Source organism: Phaseolus vulgaris, chromosome 4, assembly GCF_000499845.2.
Source record: "Phaseolus vulgaris cultivar G19833 chromosome 4, P. vulgaris v2.0, whole genome shotgun sequence".
In the NCBI taxonomy this organism is placed as follows: domain Eukaryota; kingdom Viridiplantae; phylum Streptophyta; class Magnoliopsida; order Fabales; family Fabaceae; genus Phaseolus; species Phaseolus vulgaris.
In genome coordinates this window covers 19,911,678-19,925,042 of record NC_023756.2, presented here as the reverse complement: position 1 = coordinate 19,925,042, position 13,365 = coordinate 19,911,678, and the positions used below count along the sequence as shown (strand labels likewise).

Here is a 13,365-nt window from a genome sequence, read left to right as displayed (position 1 = left end):
TCTCAAGATACAAAGTCAGGCCCACCAAGCCTTGAGAAAGAATCAACAAAAGAAGAAGAAGTTATAAACCCGAATATCAGAAGTTCTTCCTTTTGGTCTTCTTAAAAAATAGAATATGTTTGTAAATAATTTGGGCTCACTTTAGGGGTCCAAATAGCAAAGATAGGCTAGAATAAGGTGCCTTTAGCATAATAAGGGGTGTAGGTGTCATTTTAGCTTGTTCCTAGCCCTTTAGGAAGACAATTTGACCTAATTTCTAGAAGGACAAGCCTAGGTGCGGGGTTGACTTAGTCAAACCCTAAGGTTGCCCATTTTTCCCTTTTCCCATCCTACCCGTCTTGCTTATTTTCCAAGGCTCCTCCGCCTATAAATAGGAGGCCTATCCATTGTATTTTAAAAGTTGAATTTCAATGAAGTAAAGAAACTTTGCACAAATTGTGTGAACTCTTAGTGAGGCTTATGTCCTCTTAGGTTTGAGGTCTTACTTGAGTGATTTGGGAAGTTCTCAAGTGGCAGCCAACACACTCATCTTGGAGCACATCACCCTCAAGTGGCATGACATTTCTCACCCACCATCATAAGTTTTCTCATTCCATTTTCCTTTCCATTTCTCCATTCCATTTTATGTGTTTGTCTCTTAGTTTCTCTTCTTTGTTGCTCTTGGGTTTCAATCATAATTATGAGTATGGTGCATCACTTGGGAGGCCATGACCATCGTTAATGTTACCTTGTGCCCATTTTCAATTTCGCAATTGTATCTCATTCTCACCATATCTTGTTTTTCATCTTTGCCTCTGTTAAGTGCACATTCGCACTTACTTAACCACTTGGTTAAGTTCGTGTCAAGTGGGAATCTTCCTTAGGTCCTCACCATTAATTGTTAAAAATCTCAATCTTAAGTAAAAGTGTCACCATAAATGAAAACATCTAAAATCAACTCACATCATTATTCCACCACCACTTCTAAGTTTCAGTTGCTTATTTTCGACCTTTTCTCCTCCATGACTCCACCGTCAACCAACCATCTTCTAGGTACGTCCCCCCCACTCGTTGTACTCCCATACCCCTTTTTAGCAGTGGATTTTACTGTTCCGTTCACTATCTCCATTTCCTTATTGTGTAGTGTCTTATTTTCCGGGCGTGTAGATTCTATGTTTTGTTATATCATGTTTGCTTTCATTCTTTGCTTGATTCATGGATTACTTTGTTACGTTTCCTTAGGGAAAAAAAGATTTTCTCAAGGAAACCTTTGTTTACATTTCACGCGAGAGAATTTTAAACCCCCGAGAGTCGTGCGATTTGAGCAAGACCGATGAGAATTTGGTCAAGGTTGTACCCTATGAGCCAGGTGAACCCGTTTTCAATGACGAATCTTGTGACCCTTTTGGTTCATTTTGTTTTCTCTATGACACTATCTTTAAAAAATTGTACCTTCGTCTCCCTTTGACCATTTTTGAAAAATAACTTTTGACTGAGTTGAACGTCTCCTCGACCTAGCTGCATCCGAACAGTTGGGCCTTCATCCGAGCTTTCGTTGCCCTTTGTTCTCAATTCGGAATATCTCCGATGTTGAACATCTTTTTCTATTTCTTCGAGTTCAAGAGTTCTAACAAGTAGTTGTGGTCTTCCTTCAATAGTTGTGGAGTTGTGGAGGAAGAAGTATGCTTTCTCTTTTCCAATCTTCATATAAAATTTTTAAAGAACGCTTTGTAAAGGTTTGCCCCTTGCCTAACAGTCTGACCCTCCTAGAAGAATTTCCTTTGTATTGGACTGTAAACCTTGCTTTCAAAGTGCTCGCCAGCTTGACAAACTGGATTCGATGGAGCGAGGTGTCTGCGAGTTTTTGGAAAACCTTCAAACTGTTTTCGACACTTCCTCCATCTTGAAGCGGGAATACAACTCGAACTGCTAAAGTATTATATTGGTACATCGCCCTCTTTGCCAAACAATCTTCTTGGGTTTATTTGTTATATATTTTGTTCTTTGGGTTTTTAACGATTTCTACTTCTCTTTTTATAGACAAGATGTTGTCTTCCTTCAGTAAAGCTAAGCTAACCGATAGGGTGAAGAGGATCGAGCTTCGAAGGCCACATTGGTAGCCACCCCTGCTGCTCCCGACGGGATTCACATACAATCTGACCTGGACGAACGTACTATATCGAGGGGAAACTTTAAGAGAAAAAGATCTGAGGGTCTGATTCCTGCTCAACACTCTAGTTTCGATGTCCAGGCTCCTGACATGGTGATAATAGAGACCGGTCAACTGAGTACAACCGATTGTGTCAAAGGCAAAGCGAGCTTCTAGGATGCTGATTTTGATATGTCGAGGCACAACCAATCCCAGTACTTGTTGGAGGAAGACATCTCCAGGCTGAAAGGTTCAATGGTGGGTCTACTCTGTAGGAATGCCGAGAACTTGCTCGGCCAAGCCACCGCCCTAGTGTGTATGGCTAATGTGAAAGCGAAAGAGGATGTCGTGGCAGAGGAGAAGAAAACTCGGTAGTTGGCCGACCTTCAGAAAGAGGTTGATAGGCTGAAGGCAGAAGCTACTGAAGTGGATTGTCTTTGTGCTAATGTCGAGCGACTGGACCAAGTTAAGTCTGTTGGACCAAGTTAAGTCTTGAAATACGGGTATCCCTTATCGCCACTGGCTGAGAAGAAACATGACAAAGTGGATATCCTCCCGGTTAGACGTTGCACTTCATTTACATTGGTAGAACTCCTCATTGCCATTATTGCTACATATCTGTCAGGGTTGGCCTCTATACCTATTTTTGTTAACATAAAACCTACAAAACTTACCAACTCGCCCGAACACCGAACACACACTTCTCGGGATTCAATTTCAAATGGTGCTTCCCAATCCTTTTAAACAGTTCTTCTAGATCCGCTAGATGAGTTTCAGGTTGTTCTAAAGTCATAGCCATATCATCTACATAAGCCTGCACATTCCGCCCTAGCATGGGTTGTAAGATCATATCCATTAAATGCTTATATGTGGTTCTCACGTTCTTCTATTCGAAAGGCATGACCTTGTAACAATAATTCACCATATCTTCCATAAATTTCATTTTCTCCTCATCTAGGGGGTGCATCCCAATCTAATTGTATCCCGAAAAAGCGTCCATGAAACTGAGCAAACAACATCTTGACGCACTGTCCACCGAGTCAATATTTGGTAATGGGTAGGAGTCCTTTGGGCATGCATTGTTGAGGTCTGTGAAGTCCACACACATCCTCCATTTTCCGCTTGCCTTCTTCACCATTACTACATTCGCCAACCATTCAGGGTACTGTATTTCTCTTATATGGCCAACCTGCAAGAGCTTCTCAGTTTATTCCTACCATTATTTTTCTTCGTTTGATCTTCGTCGCCTTTGTGTCACTGGCTTGGCACCAACTTTCAGGTTAAGAAGATGGCATAGGAAGCTACGATTGGTACCTGGCATGTCGGCTGCCAACCAGGTGAAGGCGTCCATGTTCTTTTGGATTACCAAAATGTATTAATAAGCCCAAAGGACTATAGAAGTAGCTCATAATAAGGATGACGAAGGAAATATCCAGTTCTCCAAAATAAAATTCTGCAAGCTCTAACCCCTCAGTAATGGAACCAATCTCTCCATAAAAAGATAACATTTTCAAGAATGTTTGATCCACAACAATATAGTTATTATGATTACATGGATGCATGGATCAACATATTATTTGTTAAACCAGAGAAGCATTCTTGGGTTATCCAGTTTAAAAAGGGAATAAATTTAAAATCCCCAAGGTGGTTTATAAAATGGTTTGTTGACTTTGAACCATTACCTTCAATATTTCCAACAGAAATAAATGAAGTGTATTCATATTTTCGAAAAAGTTCTACATTTGTACCAAATATAGGCTTATATTTCATAGCCTCTTAAGCTATTACTTGGATATTAGCCTAGGATTATACTTTGGTACAACCATATGAAGGAGTCGAAATCAAAATGTTGTCAAGAAAGATAAAGATAAAATGGTGGAAGAAGTTCAATAATAATTTAGTGTGCAAGAACATGATTCAAAAATGGTTAAGCATAAGTCAAGGAGCAAAGATAACCATGCATTCGAACAATATGCATTATTTTTAGCAAAGAAACAACAATTAATGGTAGCCTTAACATCAACAACCTCAAAAGAATAGTTTGAAAGCACTCTTCCAAAAGCCACTTATTCAAAAGGCTCAGACAAAGCCAATACTAATGATGAATCATCACAGTCCAATCCTTATCTCTGCATTGAAGACATGTATTATTGAAGAGTCCATTAATCGTAATGTGTCAAGACATTGTCTGCCATCAAGAAAGAGTAAAAAAAATCAAAAAACAGTAACTGAAGCATCTGACAATAGTGGACAAGACAAGAGGCAGAAGATTTTTTAAGATAACAAGAGGAAGAAGATTTTTTAAGATAACAATAATGTAGAATCTGAACAATAATGTAAACTTGTCTAAATAATAATGTAAATTTATTTGTCGTAAGCATTATAATATGTCTATTTAAAGAAGCTCTTCCAGAGAAGAAGGGAGAACGGAGTAGAGAGTTCACTAAGAAACTTGTATGAAAGTTCTATTTATGAAATAAACTCTTCTCGTCTTGAGCAACTGTCTTCCATTATTTTTGTAAGTCTTTTTGCAATCTTCTTTCAGTATGTTAATGCAATATTTCTTATGAATGTTATAAGTTCTTCCATTTTATGCTCTATGATTATGATTTTTATTATGATTTTTAAGATCCTGAACTGTATTTAGTGATTTGTAGACCAAAATTTATATTGTTTATATGCATACTTTGTATTTTTTAGTTATTGGTATTGACCAATTATGTAATGAATTTTCTATTTCTACTATTTGCAATTCTTTTTCTTTATTATTTTCTTGCATAGAAGATAAAGCTTCTTGTTGCGGAGTTTTTACTAGAATCTGTTAATCTTTATTTCTTAACCCTAAATCTGTGAAGGACCTAAAGAAATTTGGTATTCTAGTTATTTATAGTTTCCATGTTACGGACCACCTTAAACAACAAATTTATTACTTTCCTATACTTACTACCGGATCAAGGCTAACAGCGTATAAACACCTTTTGGAGCTACACTAAAACTTTTGAAAGAAGGAAGAATAAAAAAATCTTTTATGTCCTTAAGGCCTTTTAACTATATTTTAACAAAAATATTTAATGATATATAGTTAAATATTCTTAACACTTATGACTCAATTATATGCAAAATATAGATAATTTTTTTTTAATCTATGTGAGAGCCTCTTTTCATCATAATTTCTGTTATTTTTCACTATATTTAAATTTAATTTTTATTGTAAATTTTGTATTGTAATTTTAAAATATTATTAAAGACAAAATAGGAAAACTATACCAATGCTAATATATATAATAGAATGAGAAATTGTGTTAATTTCAAAAAAATTTCTTCGAAATGTTTAAACCGTGTGATAGTTACTTAAGTTTTAATTTTCTCAATTAGCTTCTTTGAATAGTGAAAAAATGTATAAATGTTTAGTCTTTTATCTATTATAATGGCACAATTTAATTTTTAAATAATTTTAATAACATTTTAAATACTAAAATTTTCACAACAAGAAGATCAATAATATATTTTAGAAGAAAAAATATAAAGAAATTACTCAATTTTCATGATTTAAAATGAATTTAGGCATAAATAAAAAAATAAAAAATATTTTCTTTTGTTTTTTCAATGTTTTTATAGGGAAATTGTCTAAACAAAATATAAAATACATATCCCAAATAAACAAAAGGTTTTCTTTTTTTCTTCAATGTTTTTATAAAAAAATTATCTAAACAAAAGCTATGTCTGTTTTATTTATCGATTAAAATAAATATCCCAATTTTTTTATCGATTAAAAGAAATATCGGAAAAAAAATATTGATTTTTTTCTGGAAGTTGAAATCAAAAAGCATAACCTAACCTTGTTCAGTTCCTCAATTCCACCATTAACGTACCCTCTTTACCCCCAAAATACATTTTATTCATTCACCACCAGACTTGCCGATTACGCTCTCTCAATTCAATTCACTCTCAATTTTTCTTCACAACTCTTCAATTTTCTGCATTCTCTCTCAATTCACTCTTCCCAAACCCAATCCCTTTTTCACAATCTCCTCGCGAACCCTAATCAACCGCAATCACTTCCTCCTTCGTTCGACCCCTTGCTGAATATCTCGTTATTCTTCTTTCAACTCAAGCTCGTGGTTTCTGCTTCTGCACTAATTTATACCCCCTTTCGCGGTTTCTAGAGGTAAGCCCTAAACCCATCGTAGTTCATTTAATTACTTGTTTTCTCTCTCTCTTCTACTCTCTCATGTTTTGAAAGAATGAAGGAGATGTTTGGGAAAAAATTGCGGGAAGAAAACGTGTTATTCTGTGGTTTGTTTGAGAAGTAAAATTAAATATCGGAATAAAAGTATGGATTTTGATGGGTGTTAACTTGGTAGGAACTTTTTCTATTCATATAAGGTGTATAATCTTTTTTGTTTTTGATTTTGCGTGCTATGCATTATTAACATTGCCTTTTAGTGTATGCCTATTGCTGCATTTTCATGTGCAATTTAACTTGCGGTGAAATGAATTTAAACTGATTTTAAAAAAAAAAAGGTGACACAAGTTTGGTTTTCATATGGCTCTGACTCTGTTGAATGTTAAATCTGGTTCTTCTTATCTTTGTGTACTTGTTTGGTTTGTTGATAGTTATGTGTGAATGATTAGCTTTTCCTTGGAATTAAGTTTTGTTTTATTCTAAACCATAAACTTATTAATTAAAAAAATAATGACTGACGTTAATGACCTTGATCACTTCCAGGAGTCTTGATATAACTTTTAATATTGGAGTAACCTTCTCAAATGTAACAAGTTGAAAGTTACTTTCGAGCACAACTTGTTTGTCATATTTTCGTGAGGCTAAATACAGTTTCATGTTTGATTGAGCTTCACAGCCATTGGTTTTCAGGCATCTCATCTTCTACACTTGTGTCTTCATTCCACTTAGATTTCATTACACTTTACCTTTTCGATTATTCATTAATTTTTGTGCCTGTTTTTCTGCATGTACATCTCTTTCTTTTTTACACTACTTCCACGGTTTTTTAGATTTGGTCTGCAATAAGTTCAAGGATTTTGCAAAACGAAATCTGGAACAGGGAATGTACTGTGTAATTTCTGTGGGTTGTAAACTTGTTATTTTCTTTAAAATTTACAGGTTTATCTGCCCTAAACATGGACGAGGATCAAGAGATGGAGAGATTTGGAACGGAGAATGATTATGAGGGTGGTCAATGGATTGGTGGCGAATTCTACTACAAGAGTCGTAAAGAAAAACGCACTCAGACAAAGGATGATGTTCTTTATGGAGTTTTTGCAGATTCTGATGACGATGATGATTATTCAAGTAGAAAACGGAGGAAGGACCGTGATTTTTCAAAGAAGCCAGATCTAACAAAGCCTGTGAATTTTGTGTCTACAGGAACTTTTATGCCCAATCAGGAAATTGATAATAAGTCCAAAGAGCAGAGTGAGAGAGACGGTTATGCTAGCGAGGATAGGCCGGGGTTAGGTTTAGGTTTTGGTATGGGGTCTGGTAGCACTTCTGGGTCTGGTTTAGGTTTTAATTCTGGCAATGCTGCAAATGGTTCCGAAATAAATGATGATTCTGATGAGAATGGTCATGATAATTTCTTGCCTACAGCATTTGGGAAGAAGATTAAGGAGGGCGCAATGAGAAGGGAAAAGGAACGGGAGAAGGAGAGGTTGGAGAAGAAGAGGGGGAAGCATCAGAGTTCAGTTCAAGATGGGTCTAGTGATGTGGGGAAATTTGAGAAGCATACGAAAGGGATAGGCATGAAGTTGTTGGAGAAGATGGGTTATAAAGGAGGCGGGCTTGGGAAGAATAAGCAGGGTATTGTGGCTCCTATAGAGGCCAAATTGAGGGCCAAGAATTCTGGCATAGGGTTTAACGAGTCTAAGGAGACTATGCCATTGCCAGTTTTGCAGCAAGAGATGAAGAATGTGCAAGAGGTCTCGCAACCTGTGGTTAGCAAAACGAAGGAAAGGTTATGGTCAAAGCAAGCGAGGTTGAAGAAAAAAAAGGAGGAAGATTATATAACTGCTGAGGAGTTGTTGGCAAGCAAGCAAGAACAAGAGTTGGAGGTTGTTCAGAAGGTATATGATATGAGGGGCCCACAACTTCGGGTATTAACAAATTTGTCTGATTTGAATGCCGAGGAGAAAGCAAAAGAAAACGATATCCCTATGCCAGAACTTCAGCATAATGTAGCATTAATAGTTCGGTTGGCTGAGGCTGACATCCAAGAGATTGATAGAGATTTGAGGAGAGAGAGGGAGACGGCACTTAGCTTGAAAAAAGAAAAAGAGAAGCTAGAAACTGAGGCAGCGTTTCAGAAGAAGCAGCTGGATAATATGGAGGAAATTATGCATGTGTTAGACCATGTTGGAAAAGAAAACACTTTGGGAACATTAACATTGGATTCCCTTTCTCGTTGCTTTAGGGATTTACACAAAAGATGTGCTGATAACTACAAATTGTGTAACTTGTCATGCATTGCTTGTTCATATGCCCTACCCCTGTTTATCAGAGTGTTCCAAGGATGGGATCCTCTTCAAAATCCATCTCATGGGTTGGAGTTGGTTTCAGAGTGGAAGGGATTGCTTCAAGCAGAAGATTCATTCGATATATGGGATGTATCATCACCTTATACTCAATTGGTTTCAGAGGTTGTATTGCCAGCTATAAGAATATCTGGTATAAATACCTGGCAGGCTCGGGATCCTGAACCAATGTTACGGTTTCTGGATTTGTGGGTAAAGGATAAGTTACTTCCTCAATCAGTCCTTGCCACCATATTAGACAACATAGTTATGCCAAAACTATCAAGTGCGGTAGATACTTGGGAACCACACCATGAGGAAATTCCTATTCACACTTGGGTGCATCCATGGCTACCAATGCTGGGGCAAAAAAAGTTGGAGGGTATTTTCCAGGTGATTCGTTTTAAATTGAGTACTGTTCTTGGTGCCTGGCACCCAAGTGATGTTTCTGCTTATGCTATATTGTCTCCTTGGAAGTCTGTATTTGATCCGACTAGTTGGGAACAGCTTATGCTTCGTTTTATTGTACCAAAGTTGCAGCTTGTCTTGCAAGAGTTCCAAGTGAACCCAGCAAGTCAGAATCTTAATCAATTTTATTGGGTAATGAACTGGGCTTCTGCTATTCCTATTCACATGATGGTTGATATGATGGAGAAATTCTTCTTTTCCAAATGGCTTCAGGTTCTGTATCATTGGCTGTGCTCAAATCCTAATTTTGAAGAAGTTACAAAATGGTATTTGGGATGGAAAGAACTTATTCCAGAAGAACTGTTAGCAAATGAAAGTATCCGGTACCAGCTTAATCGCGGTCTTGATATGATGAACCAGGCTGTTGAAGGTATGGAGGTGGTCCAACCTGGTTTAAAGGAGAATATAAGCTATCTTAGGGTACTTGAGCAGAGACAATTTGAGGCTCAACAGAAAGCAGCAGCCTATGCTCAACAGCAAGCTGCTGCTAGCTTGGGTGGTGCAGTCAATGCCGATGGCACTCATGAATTGAGCTTGAAAGAAGTCATTGAGGCTCATGCTCAGCAACATGGTTTGCTATTCAAACTTAAACCTGGTAGAATGCACTATGGTCATCAAATATATGGGTTTGGTAATATCAGCATAATAATAGACTCTCTTAATCAAAAAGTATATGCCCAAAATGAAGAAACGTGGTCTATTGAATCTCTTCAAGGCTTGCTAGAGTTGCATAATAAATCCCTTAGTAAAAGGCGCTGAATTCTGCATTGGCCGATGTGAAGTATCTGAATTCTCAGGTACTCTATCTAGTTTACGAGTTGTATTCTCTTGATTACTTTGTAGGCTTGGGATGTGTACTTTTCCTGTTTTGTTTTGGGCAACTTTATGTCTGATCATAAGCAGAATAGGTATGGAATATTTAATATATGCTTTCTATGCATATATTATATGCTTTCTATGCATATATTATATGCATTGATATGTATGTTACGTTAATAATTTTCAATGCAAGGTAAAATCTCTTAGGTGAAATTCAGAAATAGTGTGTGGATTTTGGATTTATTTTCTTCTTCTTCTTGTACTTGTTTCGTCATTTAATTATCAAGTAAACTTGCTGTTATTAATCTTTGAAGGTGTTTAAAAACCATGGTGCTTCTGCTGATGCATCAGTGAATCATTCTGACAGTCGGATGATGACCCACTAGTTATTCCACCTAGTGTTTCTGTGTGTCTTGCAAGTATGAAACATCATTTTGATCAGACAGGATAACGTTTTATTTGTGAAATTCAACATGAGTATAGTATCTTTGGTTGATTCATCTCCAACTTCTTTTCACTGGTTCCTTTTGCTGCTACATTTCCTTGACATGTGAATTTTTCCATAGTATTGTACTGCTCACTTCCATGAATTAGATGCTGAAAATGTATCATTTCATTATTTGCGAAGTCCTATTGAGCCATGTTCAACATGTTTAGTTTGGATTCAATAGAATGCATCTGATACAAGGTGTGAAATAAAGGCGTAATAATATTTGTTGTTTTCTGGAACTTGATGCTAGTATCCAATATGGGGTAATTGCATGTGGCAAACATGTAGAACAAGTAGATCGAAATAGTCTTAGCCTGTCGGTGCCAAAATAGTATTTTTGGATATAACTGTATTTTCCTTGGCAATGAGACCGGACATGGACTGTGCTTAGAAATTATAATTAGACATAGGGATGCCAAGTTCTTTTTGAGAACTGTCACTGTTAGGTGTCATAAACATTACCGAGTAGCAAATACTTTTCATGCATCTTCATGAGCGGTAAACTGTGTGAACTAAAACCTTATACAGTGATTTTCCTTGTATCATACTTCTTAATAGTCAATTACACTTACAGAAATAGGGAGGCTCATTGCTATAGCACATAGCATAACATACTCTAACCTCACTTTATATTATATATATAATATTATAATTAATAATCAACAATTAAACCTCTATTATTCATGAAAAATTAAAATACAACTCATACAAGCACAACTCCATCTTCATCTAAAGTTTTCAATAATGAAATACATTGAATTATGAAAGACTTAAATCATAGACTTTCATTTTAAACTTTGAAAGGGCTAAGCAGTCTGGGCACTGACATGTAGGGATTTGAAGTGAGAGGCTGAAGCTGAGAAGCAGAGTGTGAAACACACACAGACACGCATCGCATATCATCAACAGACTGCTGGCTGGAAAGTTCCCTGTGTTTCTGACCTTTGAAGGTGAAAGAAATATGTGCTAAGATTCATTACTGATCAGAGCTGGTGGGAAATACTGCGTTCTGCAGAAGTCAGCAGTGGTGCTGCAGCAGATGAACTCAGAACTTGACCAGTAGCTGCAAGAGGATTGTGATATCCTTGTAAGGGATAGACTAACATCACTTTAGAATGATGTGTCAGACACTTTTTGGACATGATATGCCTTTGGCATGTGTTGGACACTTGTCTACTTGTTTCAATAAAAAATATTTTTTTAGTTCGGACACCTCTCTAACATGGTTGGGACATGTGCCAAGAAAGTGAGTCTGACACCTATGCTTGCCTAGACACCTCTACCTTTGCCCAAACACATCCCAAACACTCTCCTATAATTTTTTTTAAAAGTCAACTTATAAATATTGTGAGGCTCCGCATTTTTTTCAGAGGTTCATTATCACAAGACTAAAATTGTTTTAACGTAGAGTTATTATTCATCTTCTTGGGATTATGAAACGATCATCATATGAAAATTATGAAGTTTAACTGTCTAATATATATAAATCTTAATTCTCGTGCTGCATTTTATATTTTGGACATCAGTCTGGTGACTGTTGGAGGCAGTGCTTCATAGGTGGATATTGACGGATAATAAGTAATATGTATTAGGTCCTAACAGACATTAGAATTCTGACGAATTATTATCGTGTAGTACATAAATAGCTTAAGCTATGCTGTGCACATAATGGATTTTGCTATGCTATGGGTTTAGCATAACACTGATCCTCCTTGTATTGCTGTAATATGCACTTATGTCACTCCATTATCAACCATATCAAACATGTGCTAGTGTGTCCTTTATTCGTGTTTCTTGTTTCCAAATGTTAATCATTATTTATTTTCGTTTATTTTGCAGGCAGTTGAACATGGAGGTTTGCTGAAACTAATGCTCAGGAAGATGTCTTCGGTGATGAACAATCCACCATTCAACTATATGATTCATCCCAGTCCACTTCTTGGTAATGGGTCAGAACTAGCATTCACTCATTGCTTTATACTGCTAATACCTCTACTAATTGGGATTGTGGGTTTTGAGCTGGGAATGGATCTTACATATAAATCCTGTGTTTCCCGAGGATGGTGCAATGGTTGTAAGGGAAGTGAAAGTGGAAGTTCCAGAGTGAGGATAAAGCGTGTAGAAAAATGTTGGTAACCTAATTTCTTTTATTCACATGTATGAGAAGCTTTTTTGTTACAGTTTTATACTCTGAGCCTCCTAGTGAGGGAGTTTTGGTTCTCACATGTCATTAATCCTAGTCCTGAAATCATGAGGTATTGGAAAATTGAAACAAACTATTCATGGTGTACTGAATCATTGAGAAGACGATAATGCGGAAAGAGGAAAGGCAACTACATTTTCTGGTCAGGTGTCTTTTTAACCCTGCTTATGCATCAAGAGACAAAGTGAGGGTAAATTGATTTTAACAATATTTAGAATTATTCTAGATGATCTAAAGTTAATTCAGGCATTTATTAAAAGCGATTTTAATTTACTGTGCGTCATATTCTATAAAATCACGTTTAAATGTTATTGAACGTGATTTTGTATAATTTTTCATCTTTGGTGACTATGATGAATTAGTTCAGGGTTTAGAGCATGGATGTTAAGAAGTACACCAATTTAGATAAAGAATGTTGAACATGCTGTTGATTTATGATTTTTTATTTAGATTTTATGATGTATAGTAATATTTATTAATATAATTGATGAAAATTTAGTTATTGTAATGTGATAAATTTCATTAAAAATTATTTTTTTACTATTAGTTAATTTTTTTAATTTATAATAATGTTTTAATTTTAAAATGATATCAATTATTTAAGATTTAAATAAATGGTTAACGATCAAAATTTCAACTCATTGTAAAAATATAGTATACTTCATAAAATTAATTTTCATTATTTTCTTATATTTTTTTAAAAAATATGTTCGATCACATCTACCT

General features: G+C 36.0%; 1 protein-coding gene across 3 annotated transcripts; it reads left to right on the top strand.

Moving 5' to 3' along the window:
• Positions 1-5,925: 5,925 nt before the first annotated feature.
• On the top strand, positions 5,926-12,772 carry LOC137837407 (septin and tuftelin-interacting protein 1 homolog 1). 3 transcript variants are annotated; one of them, XR_011085454.1, is made up of 4 exons: positions 5,973-6,296; positions 7,254-9,924; positions 11,270-11,386; positions 12,276-12,772. XR_011085454.1 is itself a non-coding variant. In XM_068646388.1 (3 exons), the coding sequence occupies exon 2, from the start codon at positions 7,271-7,273 to the stop codon at positions 9,884-9,886; it is 2,616 nt and encodes an 871-aa protein (XP_068502489.1). In that variant the 5' UTR covers positions 5,926-6,296; positions 7,254-7,270; the 3' UTR covers positions 9,887-9,924; positions 12,276-12,772. The 3 variants fall into 3 exon arrangements, 1 of the variants encoding a protein (XP_068502489.1); XR_011085453.1 differs by having other exon boundaries at positions 11,270-11,523; XM_068646388.1 differs by lacking the exon at positions 11,270-11,386 and having other exon boundaries at positions 5,926-6,296.
• The last annotated feature ends 593 nt before the right edge of the window (positions 12,773-13,365 follow it).

Bases quoted from the DNA above. Each gene is read 5' to 3' on its own strand.
- LOC137837407 (XM_068646388.1), top strand. From the start codon at position 7,271: ATGGACGAGGATCAAGAGATGGAGAGATTTGGAACGGAGAATGATTAT.